The sequence below is a fragment of the Scyliorhinus canicula genome, chromosome 23, assembly GCF_902713615.1.
Source record: "Scyliorhinus canicula chromosome 23, sScyCan1.1, whole genome shotgun sequence".
Taxonomy (NCBI): domain Eukaryota; kingdom Metazoa; phylum Chordata; class Chondrichthyes; order Carcharhiniformes; family Scyliorhinidae; genus Scyliorhinus; species Scyliorhinus canicula.
In genome coordinates, this window is record NC_052168.1 from 14,651,690 (window position 1) to 14,677,166 (window position 25,477).

The 25,477-nt window shown below is 48.7% G+C and overlaps 1 protein-coding gene across 1 annotated transcript in view; it reads right to left on the bottom strand.

Annotated features, from left to right (window-relative positions):
* The window catches only part of LOC119956545 (caspase recruitment domain-containing protein 11-like), a 116,095-nt gene that overhangs the window by 1,941 nt on the left and 88,677 nt on the right, over positions 1–25,477 (bottom strand). Inside the window, 7 exon segments of the mRNA XM_038783842.1 lie at positions 286–401; positions 1,615–1,730; positions 9,953–10,108; positions 11,562–11,673; positions 12,160–12,232; positions 22,467–22,713; positions 23,934–24,051. Of these exon segments, the coding sequence (XP_038639770.1) occupies positions 286–401; positions 1,615–1,730; positions 9,953–10,108; positions 11,562–11,673; positions 12,160–12,232; positions 22,467–22,713; positions 23,934–24,051 (938 nt within the window).

Below are 25,477 nucleotides of genomic sequence, written 5' to 3' on the forward strand. Positions count from 1 at the left end.
TGAGTGACCAAAAAGGTTAGGAGGGATTATTGGGTTTCGGGGGATAGGGTGGAAGTTTGGGCTTAAGTGGGTCGGTGCAGACTCGATGGGCCGAATGGCCTCCTTCTGCACTGTATGTTCTATGTACTATGGGCCAGCGGCAGACAGGAGATTGCGACTACCAATCCTGCCACCAGGGGGTGTGAAGACCCTCCATTTGCCTAACTGATCCCATCTGTCCCCCTCCTTCCCCCCCCCCCCCCCCCCCCCCCAACCTCCGCCCCGCAACTACAGTTAAGGCATCACCTCAATTTCTTAATGTTTTTCGTGGTCACTTTGATGTGAATGATAATGGCGTAGATCTTCTCGGCGATTAAATCCTTGGCAGAGTGCACTCCAATGGGCAGCAAACCATGCTTATCCTGAGAAAGAAAATTGACAAACGTCAATAACATTCAGATAAGCAAGAGGTCCCGTTTGGGGAGGAGTAGATTACCTGCTGTACCAGTACTGTGCTCTGATACAATTAAGTGACACAACTGGTATTGCCGACAAAAGAGAAATACCGTCAAAGTTTTTTCTCTTTCACTCATCAAGACAGATTCACAAGATACCAGTTCTAGAGGGAGCAACAATTTGTACTGCATGAGGGGAGTGAGTGCTGATGGGTTGGCAAAGACCCTGTCCTGTGCAGGCAGAAGGAGCATGTCCAAGCATTGTGAACTAAACAAAAGCTCGGGGGAACAGCCATTCCCTGGTACACTCCCCATGGCAATGCCTTTGCCAATCGGAGTCGACCTGCCAGTTGAATTTAAACAAAAGCTTGGCAGTCAACTGTTCCCTGGTGCATTCCCCATGGCAACATCTCTGAGTCCACTAGCCAACCAATCAGCCCTCTTTTCTTTCATGCAATACAAATTATTACAATTGGTATTCTTACTCATCATTTCTGATGAGTGCAAGATAAAAAAGCTTCAACAGCACCTCTTTTTTTCCCCCAGCAATACTCAAGCCCTATTTACACATCTGCCAGTTTAACTTTCTAAACTTGACCCCCCCCCCCCCCCCCCCCCCCGAGACCGGATATCCATGCCCACAGTCAACGGACCTTTCGATGGTCAATCAGATTTTCCAGTCCCGCCTGCAACAATGATTCCTGTAGTGGACGGGACTGGAAAATGTACCGCCATTGATGGCAATTGAACACGTTTTGCATTTGAGAGGAGTGTGACCCCTCTGGGACTGGGAAACCTAACTCCAATCATTCAAAGACACAGGGGTCGGAATTCTACGGCCGTTGGGATTCTCCGATCCCGCCGACACTGCACCCCCCGCTTGCGGGTTTCCCGGCGGCTTGGGGGGGGGGGGGGAGGGTGGCTTCAACTGGAATGCCATCGACAATCCGCGGGAGCAAAGAATCCCACCATCAGCGAACAGCGCACCGCTGGGAAACACACGGCTGGGGGAACGGAGATCCAGTCCGGAATACTGGAATCAATGTGGAGTTTGGAACCGTGCACCAGAGTTATTTCCCCACCGCGCTTTTGTCCTTCACAGGCACCTATCCCGCTTGCCCCCCCCGCCCCCCCCCCCCCCCCCACCACGCACATCCCCAATATTAAATAAAAGCTGCACCTTGGCTATGACGTCTCTGATCGTTTCGAGCGTGATGCACTCGTACTTGTCCTGATTCCTGATTTTTTGCAAAGAGAATCGAGTCTTCGTCTTCAGCTGCTCCTCGGTGATGATTTCTGGAAAAGAAACACAGTCACCATTCCTGTTATGGGCGATGGAGTGATAAAAAAAAGGACCCTTCGCATCCATCCACTCTCTCCGAAGGCGTGCAGAATCACGAACCTCCCCTTCAGTCATGTCTCATTCGATAGCACTCACTGTCCTCCTGAGCCGGAGTATACAAACAGGAGGAGGCCATTCAGGTGAAAGGTGCTACACGAATGCAAGTATCTCCCATGTTATAGTGCACAACAACAACTTATATATTTTTAAATAAATTTAGAGTACCCAGTTCTATTTTTTCCAATTAAGGGGCAATTTAGCATGGCCAATCCACATCTTTGGGTTGTGGGGGCGAAACCCACGCAGGCACGGGGAGAATGTGCAAACTCCACACGGACAGTGACCCAGGGCCGGGATTCGAACCCGGGTCCTCAACGTCGTAGTCCCAGTGCTAACCACTGCGCCACCATGCTGCCCACAACTTATATTTCTACAGCACCTTTAACATTATAGAATGTCCCATGGCAGGGGTGGCTGATCATTGGCTACCAGAGGAATCTTCGGGTCCCGACAAAGTCAATGGTCCATTGCTTTGCTGGCCTGCCAGTGCGGGTGTAGGGGGTGGGGGAGATGGTTGTCCGCCTGTTAAGGTCCAGGATTTAGAGAACCCCAAAGTGTGGAGTTCACCTGACCCTTAACTTTGAATTTATTGTAGTTATGGGGAGCACATGGGCCTGCCTTTCAGATGTTATTCAACAGAGAGTTACAGTACTTTTAAATTAGAACAATGTTTATTCATGAAACCAGTTAACACTTTATAAACCCACAGGAAACATCTTAACAATTATCAACACCAATAAATCCCCAAAGAATACAGTACTCTATAGATAGCCCTTAATAAATTCCTAAACACCATCCAGAAGACAAAAGACCCTTTTAACACAGAGATTAGGTTTAAATTCTCTAATGAGAGCAGTTATCCTTTTGAAATCACCCTTTAACTTGTTGTAATGATGCAGACAGACATTTAGTTGTTTAACGAGAAAGGTGATTTATTAACAAACACGTGGAAAAAAAACTAACAAAATATAATAGACGATGGTTACTAAATGAATTCAGTGAATTCTCCTGGAGTTACTCTAAGCGCGACCATCCTCTTGTACGTCTTCCCACCAACTGGCGGGTGTGTTGAGTCACTCTTTAGCTTGTCGAGAGATCCATGCACATCTGCTGGCTTTCACTGCAGCTCTTCTCTCTGCAAACGAAACTAAAAACTCACTCTGTAGCAGCCTGCTCAAAAACAAATTTGGGGCCTCACGGTAGCATGGTGGTTAGCATCAATGCTTCACAGCTCCAGGGTCCCAGGTTCGATTCCCGGCTGGGTCACTGTCTGTGTGGAGTCTGCACGTCCTCCCCGTTTGCGCGTGGGTTTCCTCCGGGTGCTCCGGTTTCCTCCCACAGTCCAAAGATGTGCGAGTTAGGTGGATTGGCCATGCTAAATTGCCCGTAGTGTAAGGTTAATGGGGGGATTGTTGGTATACGGGTTACGTGGGTTTAAGTGGGGTGATCATTGTTCGGCACAACATCGAGGGCCGAAGGGCCTGTTCTGTGCTGTACTGTTCTATGTTCTATGTTCTAAAAGTAAAGCAGACACACAGCCCAGCTCCACCCACACTCTGACATCACTGATAAACGCCCGTTTATTAAAGACCCATTTCTTAAAGGTACTCTCACGTGACACGCCTTTGGCGGGGCCCGAAGATCCCACCGGAGGGAAGGGCTGGCAAATCGCGGCCCGAGTTGTTAATGTTGAAATGGTGCGTAAGTTGATATTCAAGAGCAGCAGTCCCTTTTGGGGAGGTGTTGGGGCTTAATTTTCCAGTGTTTAAAAAAAGGCGCCCACGCAGGGGGATTGGAGGGGGGGGGGGGAATGGAAGAGTCTGTGTGCCCGCACGTTTGGTCATCAATCTGTCTGAAGGCACTGGCTGGCGAGCGAGTCATCCTTTCCTCAACGTACCGAGTAGTGACTGTAACACAAGCCACATGAGGAGATATTCGTCAAGGTGGCCAGATGCTTGATCAAGGAAGTATGGAGTGTCTGAAAGGAGGAAGCTGGAGACAAGTGGGATAGGAATTCTAGAACTTGGGACCAGAAGGTGTAGCCACCAGCGGTGGAGCGATTATAATTGTGGATGTCACACGAGGTTAGGGTTAGAGAAGGGTGGATATCAGGGGAGGGTAGCAAGGCGGGAAGAGATTGCACAGACAGGGGAAAGGTGAGGGCCAAGGAAGGACTGTAAAACAAGCATGGGAATGTAAGAATCCAGATGTTTCTGGGACTGGGGGAGATGGGGGAAACAGAACCTGCGCATGAGGTTACGCCTCAGAACGGGGTGACGGCAGGATCACGGAATATTTTTAAGTTGGAGGCAGATTATTGGGGGTAGGTGGGTGTGGTGATATGCCTGTGCACAGTTCTGTATATAGTTAGCAATGCGATCTCCAACCAGCTGGTGGCGATAGAGATCTATCACGTGACTTAACACACCCGCCAGTTAGTGGGAAGACGTACAAGAGGATGATCGCGCTTAGAGTAACACCAGGAGAACTCACTGAATTCATTTAGTAACCATCGTCTGTATTATATTTTGTTAGTTATTTTTCCACGTGTATGATAATAAATCATCTTTCTACTTAAGCAACTGAATGTCTGTGGGGATCATTACAACAGTTATAACACAGAACTCAACAATGGATAATGTGGAACTCAGCACAAACAGCAGAGCAGGTTCGAGGGGCTAAATAACCAACCAATGTTGTATGTTTGTTTGCAAAGACACAAGTATTATGGGCCAGGGCTTAGAGAACAATAAAATATATCATGGAGTTCACCTGACCCACAACTTTCAATAGATTTTGGTTATGGAGAGCACAAGGGCCCACTTTACATGTGTGATGCAACTGAGGTGTAAAGTATTTTTAAACAAAAACAATGTTTATTCTATGAATCAGTGTTAACATTTTATAAACACACAGTAAACATCTTATCAACTACCAACACTGATACCCCCCCCCCCAAATAATACAATACTCTATAGGCAACCCTTACAAACTTTCCTAACAACATCCATAAGTCAAAGACCTTTTTTAACAAAGACAGTAGGTTTTCATTCCTTACAGAAACAGGTATTACTTTGAAATCATCAAGTGATCTGGAGACATTCTTTAGCATTGAGGGAGAGAGGCCAAAATACACCTCCTTGGTTTGAATGCAGCTCGCCATCTGAAAACGGAACTAAAACTCTAAGACAAAAACAGCTTCCAGCTCAAAACGAAAGTAAAAGGCAGAGCCAGATCCCAGCTCCACCCACACAATGACATCGCTGCAGCCACTTGAGAAGACAAGCATTTCTTAAAGTGACATCCCCACGGCACAAGTCACAGTGTTAGATAGATGTTTGATGGCCGGAGCGGTTGCAATGGGCCGAAGGGCCTTTTTCCGTGCTGTAAAACTCTTTGACTCTAATTTTGATGATCTCAAATTTGCAGAGGGTGGAGTGTGCGAGGCCAACCAGGAGTGCGTTGGAATAGTTAATATCTCGGGATAACAGAGGCACGACTGAGGCAGACTGACGGTTGCCAGGGAAAGGGATGGAGTCATTAACGGTGCAGAAGGAGGCAGCTCAGTTCGTCTGCCTTTGCGTTGATCTCTGAAAGAAGCCTCCATTAGATTCCTTTCACTAATCCTTCAGGAAAAAATGTATCTTGCAAATATTTATTTGCTGCCCTTTCGAAAACTGCCTCTGCTCCCTTTCCTGATCCACGTACCAACATCCCCCTGAGCAGAAACATGGCCGTGTGCCAAGGATCAAGTTAACGATGTCAAAAAAGCCGCAGAGAAGGTGCTGCAGAAATTTTTCAGAATAGTATCAGAGATGGGGGGGCTTGAGTTAGAGACTGCAGAAGAGGCGATTGTTCTCCAATCACAATCAAGAATCATAAACATAAATAAAGCCAATTGCATCAGTATGAGAGGGGAGATGGCTGATGTTGTTTGGGTAGATGGACTAAAATAAATAGTGTATAAATAGTGAGGAAAAATTTGCCATAACCCCCATAGAACATAGCACAGTATGGGCCCTTCGGCCCTCGATGTTGCGCCGACCTGTGAAACCATCTGAAGCCTATCTGACCTACACTATTCCATTTTCATCCATATGTCTATCCAGTGACCACTTAAATGCCCTTAAAGTTGGCGAGTCTACTACTGTTGCAGGCAGGGCGTTCCACACCCCTACTACTCTCTGAGTAAAGAAACTGCCTCTGACATCTGTCCTATATCTACCACCCCTCAATTTAAAGCTATGTCCCCTCGTGTTGGTTATCACCATCCGAGGAAAGAGACTCTCACTGTTCACCCTATCTAACCCTCTGACTATCTTATATGTCTCTATTAAGTCACCTCTCAGCCTTCTTCTCTCTAATGAAAACAACCTCAAGTCCCTGAGCCTTTCCTCGTAAGACCTTCCCTCCATACCAGGCAACATCCTAGTAAATCTCCTCTGAACCCTTTCCAAAGCTTCCACATCCTTCCTATAATGTGGTGACCAGAACTGCATGCAGTACTCCAGGAGCAGCCGCACCAGAGTTTTGTACAGCTGCAGCATGACCTCATGGCTCCGAAACACAATCCCCCTACTGATAAAGGCTAGCACACCATATGCCTTCTTAACAGCCCTATTAACCTGGGTGGCAACTTTCAGGGATTTATGTACCTGGATGCCGAGATCTCTCTGTTCTATCATTGATTTCTCCCAGGGCCCCTGGGTATGCTTCCCAGGTAGGGGGCGGAGCCCAACCACTGGGGGCTTGTTATGAGCTACCATAAAAGTAGGCCCAAAACAGGGCCTAGTTAGGGCCAAAGCAAATTACTGCGGATGCTGGAATCTGAAATGAAAGAGAAAATGCCGGAAAATCTCAGCAGGTCTGGCAGCATCTGTAGGGGGAGAAAAGAGCTAACGTTTCGAGTCCGATGACTCTTTGTCAAAGCTGAGGGAACCTAGTGTGGTTGGTCCTCCCAGCTGGGATTGTACTGGGAGTTATATGCTGGGTTATGTAAACCATTGTAAATAGCGCAAATAAATCCACGTGCATTTACATCCATCAAAACACTAAGTGAGAAACATTCACCACGTGGCTTATTAATGAGGTTGAGGGTGATATTAAATTAAAAGAAGAAGCGGATAATGTTGCAAGGAATGTTAGTGAGTCTGAGAATTGAGAGTGTTTCTAAAACAAAAAGGTGATGAAAAGTAAAGAATTAGAGGGTAAACCAGCCAGGACTCCAACAAAGGATTGGAAGAGGTTTTACAAATATATAGGAAGGAAGAGAGTAGCTAAAGTAAATGTTGGTCTCCTAGAAACAGAGGCATCAGAAATGATCATGGGGAACGGGGGTGGCACCGTGATTCACAGCAGCAGGAACCCCGGTTCGATTCCGGCCTTAGGTGACTGACTGTGTGGAGTTTGCACGTTCTCCCCGTGTCTGCGTGAGTTTCCTCCGGGTGCTCCGTTTTTTATCATAGAATTTACATTGCAGAAGGAGGCCATTCGGCCCATCGAATCTGCACCGGCTCTTGGAAAGAGCACCCTACCCAAGGTCAACACCTCCCCCTATCCCAGTAACCCCACCCAACACTAAGGGCAATTTTGGACACTAAGGGCAATTTATCATGGCCAATCCACCTAACCTGCACATCTTTGGACTGTGGGAGGAAACCGGAGCACCCAGAGGAAACCCACGCAGACACGGGGAGGATGTGCAGACTCCGCACAGACAGTGACCCAAGCCGGAATCGAACCTGGGACCCTGGAGCTGTGAAGCCATTGTGCTATCCACAATGCTACCGTGCTGCCCTTAGTCTCCCACAGTCTGAAGATATGTGGTTTAGGTGGATCGGCCATGATAACGTTGCCCCTTTGTGTCCAAAGTTTAGGTTAAGGGTTAAGGGGTTGGGTCAGGGGAGTGGGGATGCTCTTTAAGAGGGTCGGGGCAGACACGATGGGCAGAATGGCCTCCTTCTGAACTGTCGGGATTCTGTAAAATGGCAGACGTTGAAGAAATATCTTGTACCTGTGTTCCTGATCAGAGACGCAAGCTACAAACCACAAATGGAGGGTAACCTTGGTGCAAAGAGAGGTGAAGGAATGAAGGTCATTAACACCAGCAGAGAAAAAGCACTGGAGAAACACGAGCAGTTACAAAAGCAAATGACACATTGGCCTCAACTGCAAACGGAGCGGAGTCCAAAAATAAGGAAGATTTGCGCAATTGTACGAGGTTGGGCGAGGCCACAAGTGGAATAGCACTCGCAATTTTGGTCTTCATCTTTAAGGAAGGAAATACTTGCATTGGGGGTGATCCAGCGGCTGTTCACTGGACTGGTCTGGGGATTAAAGGGTTGTGCTATTTTAGAAAGGCTGAGGAAATCGGGTCTGTATTTTAGGGCCTCACGGTAGTATGGTGGTTAGCATCAATGCTTCACAGCTCCAGGGTCCCAGGTTCGATTCCCGGCACTGAAACATTTAAGGTTATGGAAGGGCAGGGTGGACACAGGCATTCTTTTCATTAAGCTGGGGACTTTAGAACAAGGGGAAACAGTGTCAGGATAAGGGGTCGATCGTTTAGGACAATATATTTCCTCCCTCAAAGGGCGTGTGAATCTTTGTAATTCCATTCCCCAGAGCATTGTGGATGATCTATCGTTGAATATATTTAAGGACTGGGATAGACTGTGGTATTACTCCCCTCTTCCACCCCAAAAGCCACTAGGGGGAGCTAGTGTCAGAAGGATACAAAGAATGATACAGTGCCTTATGGGACAGAAAGGTGGTAAGATCAGGAGCTGGCTGGCTGGAAGATAGTGAGAACAAGAGAGTAGTTTATTATCTTATTGAGTTAGATGTAGATGAGTATCGTTTATTTGTGATCCATTAACTGTTTCTTTCTTAGGGATAAGTGTCGAATCCAGTAAGTAGTGTTTAATAAAACACTTTTGTTGGTTTACAAGACTCGTTGTTCTCTGATCAACACGACACATCAAAGCCATCCTGATAGAGCAAGGCAGGGAACAACACAGACAGATTTTTGGTCTCTCGGGGAATTGAGGAACAGGGGGAACGGATGGGGAAATGGAATTGAAGCCCAAGATCATAGGGCGGTGGAACATTGGTTAGCTCTGCTGACTTACAGCTCCAGGGACACAGGTACAATTCCAGCCTCAAGTGACTGTCTGTGTGGGGTCTGCACGTTCTCCCCCGTGTCTGCGTGGGTTTCCTCCGGGTGCTCCAGTTTCCTCCCACAGTCCAAAGACGTGCAAGTTAGGTGGATTGGCCCTGCTAAATTGCCCCTTAGTATCCAAAAGATTAGGTGGGGGTTACTGGGTTACGGGGATAGGGTGGAGGCGTGGGTTTAAGTAAGGTGCTCTTTCCAAGGGCCGGTGCAGACTCGATGGGCCGAATGGCCTCCTTCTGCACTGTAAATTCTATGAGTCTATCACCCATGATCGTATTGAATGGTGAAGCAGGCTGGATGGGCCGAATGGTCATCTGCTGCATCTATTTCTTACATTCTTATGTTCCGCAGAGAAGGGTTAAGGGGACGTTTTGTCAAAGTGTTGAAGATTAGGAGGGTACGGGCAGCACGGTGGCCTAGTGGTTAGCACAACCGCCTCACGGCACTGAGGTCCCAGGTTCGATCCCGGCTCTGGGTCACTGTCCGTGTGGAGTTTGCACGTTCTCCCCGTGTCTGCGTGGGTTTCGCCCCCACAACCCAAAGATGTGCAGAGTAGGTGGATTGGCCACGCTAAATTGACCATTAATTGGAAAAAATAATTGGGTAATCTAAATTTAAAAAAAAAAGATTAGGAGGGTACATGGGAGCAGCCACTTCCACTGGGAGGAGGGTCAGTAACCAGCGGGCACCACGCTAAAATAGTTGGCAAAATTCAGGAGGTACTGAAGATATTATGGCAATGACTGGTTATGGCCTGGATGCAATGAAAGACAGATTCAGTCGTAACTTTCGAACGGGAATTGGATATATAGTTGAGAAGGCGAGGTTGTCAGGGCTATGGGGGAAGGGGAGGGGGGGGGAAGTAAAGAGACAGGCTAGGCAGAATGGGCCAAATGGCCTCCTTCGACGCCATGTCAGTCTATGCGAAGAGGATGGACGTACCTGGCTGCACGATGTTGAACTCCGATGCGGACGGTGACTGGAGCAGACGGTGCATTAGGGCTCTGGCTAGCAACGTCGGCATGATGATCACCGGCCGCTTTTGCTGAACCGTGATTGGCTGAACAAGGCTGTAGGGCAAGATCTTTTCGTCCTTATCTGCAACTCAAGCACACGGCGCCGTTTTAATCGAATATTCGCTTTCACCGAAACACAGAGAAGAGGAGCGGGGTACTTCGAGCCTGCTCCTCCAATCAATATGATCATGGCTGGTCCTCGATCTGAAAACCATACTCCAGTGCTCCCGTCCCATGCCCCTCCCTTGACACCATTAGAGTATAGAAATCTATCTATTTTCTTCTTCAATATACTCAATGACTTGGCCATCACAGCCTCCTGTGGTAGAGAATTCTATGGGTTCGCCACCCTCAGGGTGAAGATATCTCACCTCAACTCAATCCTAAATGGCTTTTGTCGGCCACAAACGAGTTGGTAAGAAGAAAACTTGTTTTATTGCAAAACAGTTACATTTACAATCCTACTTCTGTCAATTCCTCACCTGGCCCACTTTGTACAGATCGCAATCGTGAATGTCCTCGGGGCCCCTCGCCCCCTTAGCTGTGGAGCGCGTATTTGTGAGACTCACGAGGAGACTGATTACTCCAACCCCTTGTGTGGGTTATAACAACCCTGTATCCTGAGACTGTGACCCCTTGTTCTAGACCCCGCCCCTAGTCAGAGGAAACTACATCCCTGCATCCAGTCTGTGCAGCCCTGTCGGAATCTTAAATGTTTCTATGAGCTCCCCTCTCATTCTTCTAAATTCCAGTGAATACAGGCCCAATCTCTCCTCATACGTCAAGGCTGCCATCCCAGGAATCAGACTGGTGACCTTCTCTGCACTCCCTCTATGGCAAGTATATCCTTTTGTAGATAAGGACACCAACATTGTATACATTACTCCAGGTGTGGTCTCACAGATCATAGAATTTACAGTGCAGAGGGAGGCCATTCGGGATGGGGGGGCGGGCGGGATGGGGGGGGCGGGATGGGAGCGGGCGGGCGGGATGGGAGCGGGCGGGCGGGCGGGATGGGAGCGGGCGGGCGGGATGGGGGCGGGGGGGCGGGCGGGGTGGGGGCGGGCGGGCGGGCGGGATGGGGCGGGCGGGCGGGATGGGGTGGGCGGGCAGGGTGATGGGGCAGGGGGGCGGGCGGGATGGGGCGGGCGGGCGGGATGGGGGCGGGCGGGCGGGATGGGGGGGCGGGCGGGCGGGATGGGGGGCGCGGGCGGGCGGGATGGGGGGGCGGGATGGGGGCGGGCGGGATGGGAGCGGGCGGGCGGGATGGGAGCGGGCGGGCGGGCGGGATGGGAGCGGGCGGGCGGGCGGGCGGGATGGGAGCGGGCGGGCGGGCGGGATGGGGGCGGGCGGGCGGGCGGGATGGGGCGGGCGGGCGGGATGGGAGCGGGCGGGCGGGCGGGATGGGGGCGGGGCGGGAGGGATGGTGGCGGGGCGGGGGGGCGAGCGGGCGGGGGGGCAGGCGAGGGAGAAGACATGGAAAATCCCACCCTTGGTTTTTATATCGAAGAAGTATCCAGCAAACCTGGACTCACCTTCATGCCAGCTTTTGAGGGAAGGGCTACTGGCATTGGGTCCACGGGTCGGGAGGCTGGCAGGTACAATCCTCACTTGGTCCGGACACAACTTCTTCATTTTAACATCATTCTTCATAAAACACAAAGAGGCAAGAGTCAGAATAGTGAGGGGGGATTAACTTGTCATCAGTCTGTCAAAACAGAGTAAAAGGGAAAACCGGAATGCTGGAATGAAGAACTGACCTTTCCCTCGGGGCTATAATTCGGAAATAAGGCATCCCAGTCTTCAACACAGCGGATTAATGATTTGAAGTGGAAATCGGATGGGTGTTAGAGGGAAATAGGTTTCCAAGGGGTAGGATGGAGGGAATGGTTTCCTCACGGAGCTGTGACATGGATCAAAATGGCCTCCTCCCATGTTCCAATGAATCCATGACTAATCAATAATTTAAAGGGGATTTATTTTTACTTTGTCGAGAGTTAGCATCGCCTCTCCACTGGCCGGATTAACGCTCGATCACATGACCAAACACGTAAGCAACATGGGAATTCTTGGGCGGTCAGAGCCCAGAGCTTGAGGCTTGGCGTCACTGCAAGATTCACTGTCGTGAATTACCTTCTTTGCCCTCTCATTCTTCCAGAAGTTTCCTGTCAGCGCGTAGATTTTAACCAGGAGAAGCTGGTAAGCTCTGAAAAAGAGAGATGGAGAGAGAGATGGGGAGAGAGAGAGAGGGATTAATGCCATTAGAATCAGTTCAGTTACACCTCGCTGTCAGCTGGTCAGGCTACAGAATCACAGAATAATACAGCACGAAAGAGGCCCTTCGGCCCATCGAGTCTGCACCAATGCTCGAAAAACACCTGACCTTCCTACCTAATCCCATTTGCCAACACTTGGCCCATAGCCTTGAATGTTAAGACGTGCCAAGAGCTCATCCAGGTACTTTTTAAAGGATGTGAGGCAACCCGCCTCCACCACCCTTCCAGGCAGTGCGTTCCAGACCGTCACCACCCTCTGGGTAAAATTTATTTTCCTCAAATGCCCCCCTTGTGGTAGTATGACTAGGGGTATTACAGTACCTGGGAGTGTGAGCTGCCATTGGTGCAGAGGGCTCGCTGCCCATTGGCCCAAGTATCGTGCTCTCTGTATTCCTATTGGCTAAGAGGAAGGTAGCTCCGCCTACGAGGCGGGGTATAAGAACCCGTGTCCCCCTGCAGCCAGGCCATTTCCTGTACGTCTGCTGCCGGGCTCACTTCTTGCTAATTAAAGCCTTTCGTTTCGGACTTCACCTACATTTTGTGTCCATTGATTGTGCATCACCCCTAAACCTCTTTCCCCTCACCTTAAACTTGTGTCCCCCTCATAACTGACCCTTCAACTAAGGGGAACAGCTGCTCCCTATCCACCCTGTCTGTGCCCCTCATAATCCTGTTCACCTCGATCATGTCTTCTCTGCTCCAATGAAAACAACCCAAGCCTATCCAACCTCTCTTCATAGCTTAAACGTTCCACCCCAGACAACATCCTGGGTGAATCTCCTCTGCACCCCCTCCAGTGCAATCACTTCCTTCCTATAATGTGGCGACCAGAACTGCACACAGGACTTCATCAAAGTTCTATTCAACTCCAACATGACCTCCCAGCTCCCATGACCTCCCAGCTCTTGCAATCTATGCCTCGATTGATAAAGGTAAGTGTGCCACATCCCCTTTTCACCACTCTATTAACCTGCGCTTCTGCCTTCAGAGATCTATGGACAAGGATTCCAATGTCTCTTGAACTCATTACGATATAAACAATCGGGATTCAGCCTGAAAGCAGCGAAATCGAAGTGCACAGAATTTTCCGGTGCTGCTGGAAGTGAATGGAGTTCCGGCCGCAACGTCAAATTTCCCGTTCTTGCTCGCAACGTATCCCGTCACGGACAGGCAGGACCGGAGAATCCCACCCATAGGGCGGTATGTTCCGGGGCCTATGAGAGGGGGAATCGTGATGGGCGAGGGGGCCTCATTAGGCCAGAGCCTGATGACAAGTTGAGACACAGGGCGTGATTCAGTGATTCGCGCTCGAGCGAGAACGGGGCGAGGCCGGTGAATAGCGCAAGAGGCCAAAAACGAGAACCGCGCCGGGCGCCAAACCATTTGGTGGGGGTGTGTGAGCATGTGTATGGCCCGGCGTAGGTCGTTGACCTTCTTGCGGATCTGGAGGCCAGTCCTCCTTGTCACTCTGCCCGTGTTGACGGCCACTGCCGCTTCATCAGGGGCAGCACGGTAGCATTGTGGATAGCACAATCGCTTCACAGCTCCAGGGTCCCAGGTTCGATTCCGGCTTAGGTCACTGTCTGTGCGGAGTCTGCACATCCTCCCCGTGTGTGCGTGGGTTTCCTCCGGGTGCTCCGGTTTCCTCCCACAGTCCAAAGATGTGCAGGTTAGGTGGGTTGGCCATGATAAATTGCCCTTAGTGTCCAAAATTACCCTTAGTGTTGAGTGGGGTTACTGGGTTATGGGGATAGGGTGGAGTTGTTGACCTTGGGTAGAGTGATCTTTCCAAGAGCCGGTGCAGACTCGATGGGCTGAATGGCCTCCTTCTGCACTGTAAATTCTATGAAATCCCAGTACTGACTGCCCTGTGGCTCACCCTCCGGGACCCTCAGGGGAACGGGGCATCCCTCCTGACCTCCACCACATCTAGCAGCCTCCTCAGTTCCGCGTCTCCAAATCTTGGGGCCGGTCATCTCGGCACCATGGCTGCGAGCTGAGTGGGGTTGGCTGCGCGAGAGCTGGTTAAATGCTGATTGACTATGTTCGCGGGGGGGAGGGGGGGGGGGGGTGAAGAGAGAGAGCACAGTCCTGACGAATCGGCTGGAGAGCCTTCATTTGTGGCCAGGCCCATGGGGCCTTGTTATTTGGACTGATTAAACCTGCCGAGCCCTGGGGAGCTCACGGCAATTCCCGCTCGCTACCGCACTTCGAAATCTTTCCACAGAATCGTGCCCACAGAAATTAAATGAGTGGTGTTGCCCGGGCAGATGAGGCCTCACGTCATCCCGTGCGGGTTCTGACTTGCCCTATGAATCCTCATGGCACGGCTCTCACGGTCAATGTTGTGAGCAATCAGCGCGCCCCTCACTTCACTCGCACTCGCTTTACATGCGAATCACTTCAGCCATACTGGTAGGAAAAAAAAACTAAACGGATGGAAATGAGCGGAATGTGGGCAACGGTCAACAAAATGTCTTGTGGGATCGCACTTAAAACCCAGGCGGGCCTCAGGTTGCCCACCACTGGCATGGAGGAATGGAAGAGGAATCTAATGAAGGACAGTGTGGTAGTCACCACTGTTGTATTATATTGTATATACTGGTATTACGGTAAGGCCCCTGTACTACAGGTACAGGGGTAGATCCCTGTCTGCTGGCTCCGCCCACTAGGCGGAGTATAAATGTGTGTGCTCTCCGAACAGCAGCCATTTCATCATTACATTCTACTCTCGTCTCGTCGTAAATGGGGAAAAAAAAAGAAAATCGCTTATTGTCACGAGTAGGCTTCAATGACGTTACTGTGAAAAGCCCCTAGTCGCCACATTCCAGCGCCTGCCCGGGGAGGCTGTTACAGGAATCGAACCGTGCTGCTGGCCTGCCTTGGTCTGCTTTCAAAGCCAGCGATTTAGCCCAGTGTGCTAAACCAGCCCCTTAATTGATAGTGCATCAATTTATTACACAGAGCAGTCTGGCCTCCTACAACAGCTGGCAAAATGGCTGCTGTTCGGAGAGCGCACACATTTATACTCCGCCTACTTTAGTGCATCAGACAGAGGGTGGGGCTGCGGGCATGGAGGGGGGGGAATGGGAAGGGCCTGACATCCTGGGGTTGGTGAGGCGAGGAGAATGGTGTTGTCTTTTTATAATGGTATAAAGGCACTGATAATTCATAAGGGATTATGTAAACACGGGCTGGGTTCATTTATTGAGACGAGGTACATGGGAACAGATATACATGAGTAGGAAACTTGAAGACAACAATAGCAGAGCTGTGTGCGTGTGCTCAGCTCACAGGCCAAAGTGAAACTGAGACTGGATCCAGTGCTGGGAAGCTGCCATCCCTGAAAGTCACATTACAACAAGTGGTATTAAATTATAAGGTAGTGAGTGATGGACGGAGAAGATGGGGTGGGGGGAGGGGGGTTGGTTGAGGGCACATTCTGTTGAACTGAAAAGATCACATGGTTTCTGAGGCGATGGTGTTTGGCAGCAAATTTGTGACCGTGATGTGCAGCCTCCCCTGTTTGTCCAAGAGGTTCTTTTATAGCCCACTGTCGCAGCTTTGGATTGACCAATGAGATGCTTTTCCCCACTGCGTGATCGCGTGTGTCTCTCAATCTCACCGCCAGCACTTTATTTTTAATTAGAATACCCTGGGAGCCAGCTCCCGTCACGCGATTGGAAGTGTCACCCACTTCCAGTTCCGTCATTGAGTGCTGCGCACAACAGTTAAAATACCGCCCACTGAATGTACAGAATGATAAAACGTACACTCAGCCCATGTTCCATCGCAGCTTTTATACTCAGTACACGTCTCTTTCCATCCTAGCTACCTCTTCCCACAAGCGGAAACGGTTCCTCCACAAGAACCCCAGAATTCTAGAAGACCTCCGACAAGTCCAATCTTAGTTTTCCATTCTCCACAGAAGAGTTACCTTCAAGAGCTGCTCAATCTTTACTGATCGTTGCACCTCCCCAGTTCGCCTCGTTAGATCTTTCCCTGCAATTTCGCCAAGGCTCAATATACTCTCCGTAGTCTGGAGCATAGAATTTCAAGGAGACAGCTACAGACCGGGCGGATGGGCAGAATTGTGGCAGGTGGAATTCAATGTACCCAAGTGTGAGGCCATCCATTTTGGATCAAAGGAAGATTAGGGCAGGGTACTTTGTAAATGGGAAGAGGTTAAGAGCGAGGGGATGTCCAAAGAGACTGAGGGGGGGGTTTCATAGATTATCATAGAATTTACAGTGCAGAAGGAGGCCATTCGGCCCATCGAGTCTGCACCGGCTCTTGGAAAGAGCACTCTACCCAAGGTCAACACCTCCACCCTATCCCCATAACCCAGTAACCCCACCCAACACTAAGGGCAATTTTGGACACTACGGGCAATTTAGCATGGCCAATCCACCTAACCCGCACATCTTTGGACTGTGGGAGGAAACCGGAGCACCCGGAGGAAACCCACGCACACAGGGGGAGGATGTGCAGACTCCGCACAGACAGTGACCCAGCTGGGAATCGAACCTGGGACCCTGGAGCTGTGAAGCAATTCTTTTCCAGGAGACACATCCGGAGTGAGACTCATACAGAGTGAGAGATTTAAACTTGGTAATTTGGTGCAGTGAGGTAATTCGGTGCAGAGTGTAAGGAGGTGCTTTTTTTACCCTGGTAAGTGACTGGTAAGTAGTCTCTCTTTTTCTTTTCATTGTCTAATTTATTTATTTTTATTTTGAAATTCTAGTTGTTTAAGTTTACAAAGGGTTTAAGACATGGCAGGAGATCCCAGACCCGTGTCATGCTCCTCGTGTGCGATGTGGGAGCTCAGGGACACGTCCACTGTCCCTGGCTCCTTCACGTGCAAGAAGTGTGTTCAGTTGCAGCTCCTGTTAGACCGCTTGACGGCTCTGGAGCTGCGGATGGACTCACTTTGGAGCATCCGCGATGCTGAGGAGGTCGTGGATAGCACGTTTAGCGAGTTGGTCACACCGCAGGTGAAGGTTACTGAGGGAGATAGAAAATGGGTGACTAAAAGAAAGAGCAAGAGTAGGAAGGCAGTGCAGGTGTCCCCTGCGGTCATCTCCCTGCAAAACAGATATACCGCTTTGGATACTGTTGAGGGAGATGGCTCACCAGGGGAAGGCAGCAGCAGCCAGGTTCATGGCACCGTGGCTGGCTCTGCTGCACAGCAGGGCAGGAAGAAAAATGGCAGGGCTATAGTGATAGGGGACTCGATCATAAGGGGAATAGACAGGCGGTTCTGTGGACGCAATCGAGACTCCAGGATGGTATGTTGCCTCCCTGGTGCAAGGGTCAAGGATGTCTCGGAGCGGCTGCAGGACATTCTGGGGGGGGAGGGTGAACAGCCAGCTGTCGTGGTGCACATAGGCACCAACGATATAGGTAAAAAACGGGATGAGGTCCTACAAGCGGAATTCAGGGAGTTAGGAGTTAAACTAAAAAGTAGGACCTCAAAGGTAGTAATCTCAGGATTGCTACCAGTGCCACGAGCTGGTCAGAGTAGGAATGTCAGGATAGATAGGATGAATGCGTGGCTCGAGAGATGGTGCAAGAGGGAGGGATTCAAATTCCTGGGGCATTGGGACCGGTTCTGGGGGAGGTGGGACCAGTACAAACCGGACGGTCTGCACTTGGGCAGGACTGGAACCGATGTCCTAGGGGGGGTGTTTGCTAGAGCTGTTGGGGAGGGTTTAAACTAATGTGGCAGGGGGATGGGAACCAATGCTGGAAGTTGGAAGGTAGTAAAACAGGGACAGAAACAAAAGGAAGTAAGGGGAAAAGTGCAAGGCAGAGAAGACATAGTCAGAAATCCATAAGGGCGACAGTACAAGGTACAGTGACTGAGGGGAGCACAGTGAATAGGCCCAGTAATAACAAAAGGAATAAAACTGGAGATGTTAAGATTCAAAACAGAGGTAAAAAAACCAACATAAGTGTACTTTACCTGAATGCTCGTAGTATTCGGAATAAAGTAAATGAGTTGGTGGCACAAATCATCGTAAATGACTATGATTTAGTGGCCATTACCGAAACATGGTTAAAGGATGGTCACGACTGGGAGTTAAATATCCGAGGGTATCAAACTATTCGGAAGGACAGAGTGGATGGTAAGGGAGGTGGTGTTGCTCTGTTATTTAAGGATGACATCCGGGCAATAGTAAGGGATGACATCAGTGCTATGGAGGATAAGGTTGAATCCATTTGGGTGGAAATCAGGAATAGTAAGGCAAAAAAGTCACTGATAGGAGTAGTCTATCGGCCACCAAATAGTAACGATATGGTGGGGCAGGCAATAAACAAAGAAATAACTGATGCATGTAGAAATGGTACAGCAGTTATCATGGGGGATTTTAATCTACATGTCGATTGGTTTAACCAGGTCGGTCAAGGCAACCGTGAGGAGGAGTTTATAGAATGTATCCGCGATAGTTTCCTAGAACAGTATGTAATGGAACCTACGAGGGAACAAGCGGTCCTAGATCTTGTCCTGTGTAATGAGACAGGATTGATTCATGATCTCATAGTTAGGGATCCTCTCGGAAGGAGCGATCACAATATGGTGGAATTTAAAATACAGATGGAGGGTGAGAAAGTAAAATCAAATACTAGTGTTTTGTGTTTAAACAAAGGAGATTACAAGGGGATGAGAGAAGAACTAGCTAAGGTAGACTGGGAACTAAGACTTTATGGTGGAACAGTTGAGGAACAGTGGAGAACCTTCCAAGCGATTTTTCACAGTGCTCAGCAAAGGTTTATACCAACAAAAAGGAAGGACGGAAGAAAGAGGGAAAATCGACCGTGGATATCTAAGGAAATAAGGGAGAGTATCAAATTGAAGGAAAAAGCATATAAAGTGGCAAAGATTGCTGGGAGATTAGAGGACTGGGAAATCTTTAGGGGGCAACAGAAAGCTACTAAAAAAGCTATAAAGAAGAGTATGATAGAGTATGAGAGTAAACTTGCTCAGAATATAAAAACAGACAGTAAAAGTTTTTACAAATATATAAGACAAAAAAGAGTGGCTAAGGTAAATATTGGTCCTTTAGAGGATGAGAAGGGAGTTTTAATAATGGGAAATGAGGAAATGGCTGAGGAACTGAACAGGTTTTTTGGGTCGGTCTTCACAGTGGAAGACACAAATAACATGCCAGCGACTGATAGAAATGAGGCTATGACAGGTGAGGACCTTGAGAGGATTGTTATCACTAAGGAGGGAGTGATGGGCAAGCTAATGGGGCTAAAGGTAGACAAGTCTCCTGGCCCTGATGGAATGCATCCCAGAGTGCTAAAAGAGATGGCTAGGGAAATTGCAGATGCACTAGTGATAATTTACCGAAATTCACTAGACTCTGGGGTGGTCCCGGTGGATTGGAAATTAGCAAACGTGACGCCACTGTTTAAAAAAGGAGGTAGGCAGAAAGCAGGAAATTATAGGCCAGTGAGTTTAACTTCGGTAATAGGGAAGATGCTGGAATCTATCATCAAGGAAGAAATTGCGAGGCATCTGGATAGAAATTGTCCCATTGGGCAGACGCAGCATGGGTTCGTTAAAGGCAGGTCATGCCTAACTAATTTAGTGGAATTTTTTGAGGACATTACCAGTGCAGTAGATAACGGGGAGCCGATGGATGTGGTATATCTGGATTTCCAGAAAGCCTTTGACAAGGTGCCACACAAAAGGTTGCTGCATAAGATAAAGATGCATGGCATTAAGGGTAAAGTAGTAGCATGGATAGAGGATTGGTTAATTAATAGAAAGCAAAGAGTTGGGATAAATGGGTGTTTCTCTGGTTGGCAATCAGTAGCTAGTGGTGTCCCTCAGGGATCCGTGTTGGGCCCACAATTGTTCACAATTTACATTGATGATTTGGAGTTGGGGACCAAGGGCAATGTGTCCAAGTTTGCAGATGACACTAAGATGAGTGGTAAAGCGAAAAGTGCAGAGGATACTGGAAGTCTGCAGAGGGATTTGGATAGGTTAAGTGAATGGGCTCGGGTCTGGCAGATGGAATACAATGTTGACAAATGTGAGGTTATCCATTTTGGTAGGAATAACAGCAAACGGGATTATTATTTAAACGATAAAATATTAAAGCATGCCGCTGTTCAGAGAGACTTGGGTGTGCTAGTGCATGAGTCACAGAAGGTTGGTTTACAAGTGCAACAGGTGATTAAGAAGGCAAATGGAATTTTGTCCTTCATTGCTAGAGGGATGGAGTTTAAGACTAGGGAGGTTATGTTGCAATTGTATAAGGTGTTAGTGCGGCCACACCTGGAGTATTGTGTTCAGTTTTGGTCTCCTTACTTGAGAAAGGACGTACTGGCACTGGAGGGTGTGCAGAGGAGATTCACTAGGTTAATCCCAGATCTGAAGGGGTTGGATTATGAGGAGAGGTTGAGTAGACTGGGACTGTACTCGTTGGAATTTAGAAGGATGAGGGGGGATCTTATAGAAACATTTAAAATTATGAAGGGAATAGATAGGATAGATGCGGGCAGGTTGTTTCCACTGGCGGGTGACAGCAGAACTAGGGGGCATAGCCTCAAAATAAGGGGAAGTAGATTTAGGACTGAGTTTAGGAGGAACTTCTTCACCCAAAGGGTTGTGAATCTGTGGAATTCCTTGCCCAGTGAAGCAGTTGAGGCTCCTTCATTACATGTTTTAAGGTAAAGATAGATAGTTTTTTGAAGAATAAAGGGATTAAGGGTTATGGTGTTCGGGCCGGAAAGTGGAGCTGAGTCCACAAAAGATCAGCCATGATCTAATTGAATGGCGGAGCAGGCTCGAGGGGCCAGATGGCCTACTCCTGCTCCTAGTTCTTATGTTCTTATGTTCTTATGTTCTTATGTGCTAACCACTGTGCTACCATGCTGCACTTTCAGGAGCATAGATCCTTAAAATGCCACGAACAAGTGCAGAACATAATCAGAAAGACCGATGGAATGCCTGCCTCTATATCGAGAAGATTGGAGTTTAAAGACACAGGGGTTATGCTACAGCTACAAAACCCTGTTTGGACCCCACTCGGAGTCACTGTGAGCAGTTCTGGGCTCCACACCTTAGGAAGGATATTTGGGTCTTGGAGGATGTGTAGTGTAGGTTTACAAGAATGATACCTGGACTACAGGGGTTCAGTTACGAGGAGAGATTATACAAATTCGGCCTTTTCTCGCTAGGATTTAGAAGGCTAAGGCCTGATCAAAGTCTTCAAGATATTAACAGGGAAAGACAGGGTTGATAAAGATAAACTATTTCCACTGGTTGGAGATTCTAAAACTCGGGGACCTAGTCTAAAAATTAGGGCCGGATCGTTCAGGAGAGATGATGTGAAGAACCTCTTCACTCAAAGGGGGGTAGAGGTTTGGAACTCACTCCCACACAGCAGGTGAAGCTAAGACAGTTGTTAATTTTAAATCTGAGATAGAGTTTTCTTAAGCAAAGGTATGAATGGATATGGGCCAAAGGCAGGTTCATGGAGTTAGGTCACCGATCAGCCATGATCACAGTGGATGGCGAGACAGGCTCGAGGGGCTGAATGGCCCACTCCTGTTCCTATGTTCTTTCCACATTGCTGGTTATAAATCTCCCTTGCTCTTACCAACTACCATTGATGTGTGTTGGAAGGTTAGTACTCAATATAGTTGGCCACCTAATGAACATAAGTTAGACCCCCCCCCTTAAAGTCCTGGGTTAGGAATCGAACCGAGAGCTTCTGACTCCAGACACAGGGACTATGTGCCACATGTGCTCCTTATATACAAGCTATGCAATTGAGCTGTTGACCTTCCCAGCAATAAGTGGATTCCTTATTCCTCCTATCAAAATGAACCCCCTAACCTAACCTGGGGGCAACACGGTGGCACAGTGGTTAGCTCTGCTGCCTCACAGCGCCAGGGACCCGAGTTCGATCCTGGCCTCGGGTGACTGTGCAGAGTCTCCCCTGTGCCTGCAGGGGTTTCCTCCGGGTGCTCCGGTTTCCTCCCACCGTCCAGACATTCAGGTTAGGTGGATTGGCCGGTAAAATTCCCCTTTGGTGTCCAGGGATGTTTAGGTTAGGTGGGATTAGGTAGGGTGCTCTTTCAGAGGGTCGGCGCAGACTCAATGGGCCAAATGGCCACTCTGTAGACCTACAATTACTGTACCTGTTGTAGCTGGGGATGGTTCCCTGCTCCACGTCCTCCATGGTAAATGGGTTGACCCGGGCGCACAGCCAATCATACTTTGTGTGGTGCGCCATGTCCAACACGTGCAGAATCTCATCGCACTTCACCTGCAAGGAGCAGCTGTCCAGTTGACCCAGAATGTTCAAGTTCACACGGATGTAGAACGTGCCTCGAGCCATCCTTTCTTCCTCCTCGCCTTCCAGAACTCTCTCAAGCTTCCTGCAATCTGTAGGTCGACTTTTTAACACAGGGTATATACTCCTGCACACATTTCTTTTATTATTCATCCAGGGGATGTGGACGTGGCTGGCTGGGCCAGCTTTTAATGCCCCCATCCCAAATTGCCCTTGGACAGAATGGTTTTCTAGGCCATTTCAGAGTCAACCACATTACTGTGGCTCTGGAGTCAGATGTAGGTCAGACCAGGTAACGAAGGCAGATTTCCTTCCCTCCAGGGCGTCGGGGAACCAGAATGGGTTTTTACGACAATCGCTTTCATGGTTGTAATGATATGTATAGTGTAGGGAGTGTAAAGAGTTAACAAGATGATGTTCATGTATCTCAACACTAGATGGCACCACAGAGTAATCATATAAATATACTGTGACTCCTGGGATTCTGGGAGAAGCTATTAGGAGAAGGGAGATGGGTGAAAGGTTGAGATAAGGTGTTCATTGTATTTGACAGCATAGTTAGATATTTTAGATTTCTGTAGCATAGATTTACTACTGTTCTTTTCTTAGCTAATACTTAGTAAGATGTGCAAACCATTTGTTGTACATAGCTTGATGTTTTCTGTCAGCATTGCGACTTTTAACTATCTTGAGGGACTCAACAGGGAACATCACAATGGTCATCATTAGTTTTTTAATTCCAGATTGTTACTAAATTCTGCCATGGTGGGATTCGCACACTGATCCCCAGGGCATTCCCCTGCGTCTCTTGATTGCTAGTCTCATGACAATACCACCACGCCACAAACAAAGACACATACAGCTGTGAAAATAGGCGACACATGGTCCAACCAAGCACTGTCAAAGATGCTCCCCGCTCCAACAACAACAATTGGGATTTGTAGTGCACTGGCTAACACGGGAAGACATTCCAAAATGGTGGCGAAATGCGACACTTTAAGACGCTTTTTCGTTTTAATGAGCATCTTAAAGGGGGAAGAGATAAAGAGAGGGAAAGGTTTAAGAAGGAAACTCCAGAGCTTAGCGTCTAGGCATCTAAAGGCATGCTGCCAATGGAGGAGCGATGGACATTATGGGAAGGGGGTGGAGGGGAGAACTGCAAGGGTCCTCCTCGAGGGAGCCCATCAATTATATTTTCACCAGCAAGGACTCGATGGGCTGAATGGCCTCCTGATGTGCCAAAATGACCCCTGAGACACGCCAAGCATATATCACGTTCTGAACTGTCTCCCTTTAGTTTGCTCATACTTACCCTCCGTGTTTTGCTGAAGTTGGAGGGGATCTGGCTGTGGAAGGCTGTGCAATATCCAACATGCGCCCTTTGCTGTGTAGTTCTGAAGCGATATTCTCTGCCTCACCCCAACATCCAGCTGTGAAAAGATTCAAATACACCTTGAGTCGCAGGGGCATGAGTAATCATGGGGGTCAGAAATTAAGTTATCACCTCAGAGCCCTGGGCTTGCGTTCTGTCCAACCCGATTGGGATTCACTGTCTGGAAGGCTGGTGAAAACAGCATAGATGACACCTTGTTGGGGGGAAAATTTGGCAGCGATCTGATTACCGTTTTGTGAGAATTTGCTTTGAGCAGATTGGCTGCTGCGTTTACTACATTCCAAAGTGACTGTCTTGTTATGCTCTAGGCGTAGCATAAGCGGCTTCCTTGTGGTGCACTTGACAAAGGAAGGATCAGACGTGGAGATAACTTCAACACGTTTATTAAACTATTTACACTTCTATAACTTGGGTTCGACACTACTGTTAATCCTACTATAGCTACCCAGACTGACTAACCAGACTGCTACAATCCACATGGTGGGAGGGATATCAAATCAACCCTGTGTCTGTACTCACTGACTGTCTCCACTGGAAAGAGGTAGATCATGTGTGCTGTGTCCTTTATATATGGGTTGGTGTAATGCCCTCCTGTGGTCGTGTCACCTCCTGTGTGTATCGTGAATGCCCATTGGTCGTGTCCTATCTAACTGTTCTATAGGATGAGTGCCTGTGTGTCATGTCTCTGGTGCTCCCTCTAGTGTCTAGCTAGTCTACATGTATCTACATTAACCCCTTGTGTATTTACAGTGATGCACATCACCACAGTGACTGCACTTCAATTCGTTCCAGCAATAATAATCTTTATTAGTGCCACAAGTAGGCTTACATTAACACAGCAATGAAGTTACTGTGAAAATCCCCTGTTCGGGTACACAGAGGGAGAATTCAGAATGTCCAATTCACCCAACAAGCATGTCTTTCGGAACTTGTGGAAGGAAACCGGAGCGCCCAGAGGAAACCCACGCAGACACGGGGAGTCCGTGCAGACTCCATACAGACAGTGACCCAAGTTGGGAATCGAACCCGGGTCCCTGGCGCTGTGAAGCAATAGTGCTAACCACTGTGCTACCGTGCTTTGGGTGGTTCTGAGGGCCTGGACGGTGCTACGCAAATGCAAGTTTATCTTTCTTCCTTTCTCTCCATGGTGAGTATTATAGGATCATAGAATCCCTATAGTGCAGAAGGAGGCCATTCTGCCCATTGAATCTGCACCAACCCTCTGAAAAACCATCCGACCTCAGCCCAATCCCCAGTCTTCTCCCAATCTCTATAACCCCACCCAACCGTTAGACACTAAGGGGCAATTTCCGAGGCCGGAACTGAACCGGAATTGAACCTGGGTCCCTGGCGCTGTGAGACAGCAGTGCTAGCCACTGTGCCAACCTACTGCCCTGTGCTCATAGTATGAGTATTATTTGCCATCGTAATTTGGATGGGGTGGCCATGATCGCTGAGGGGTT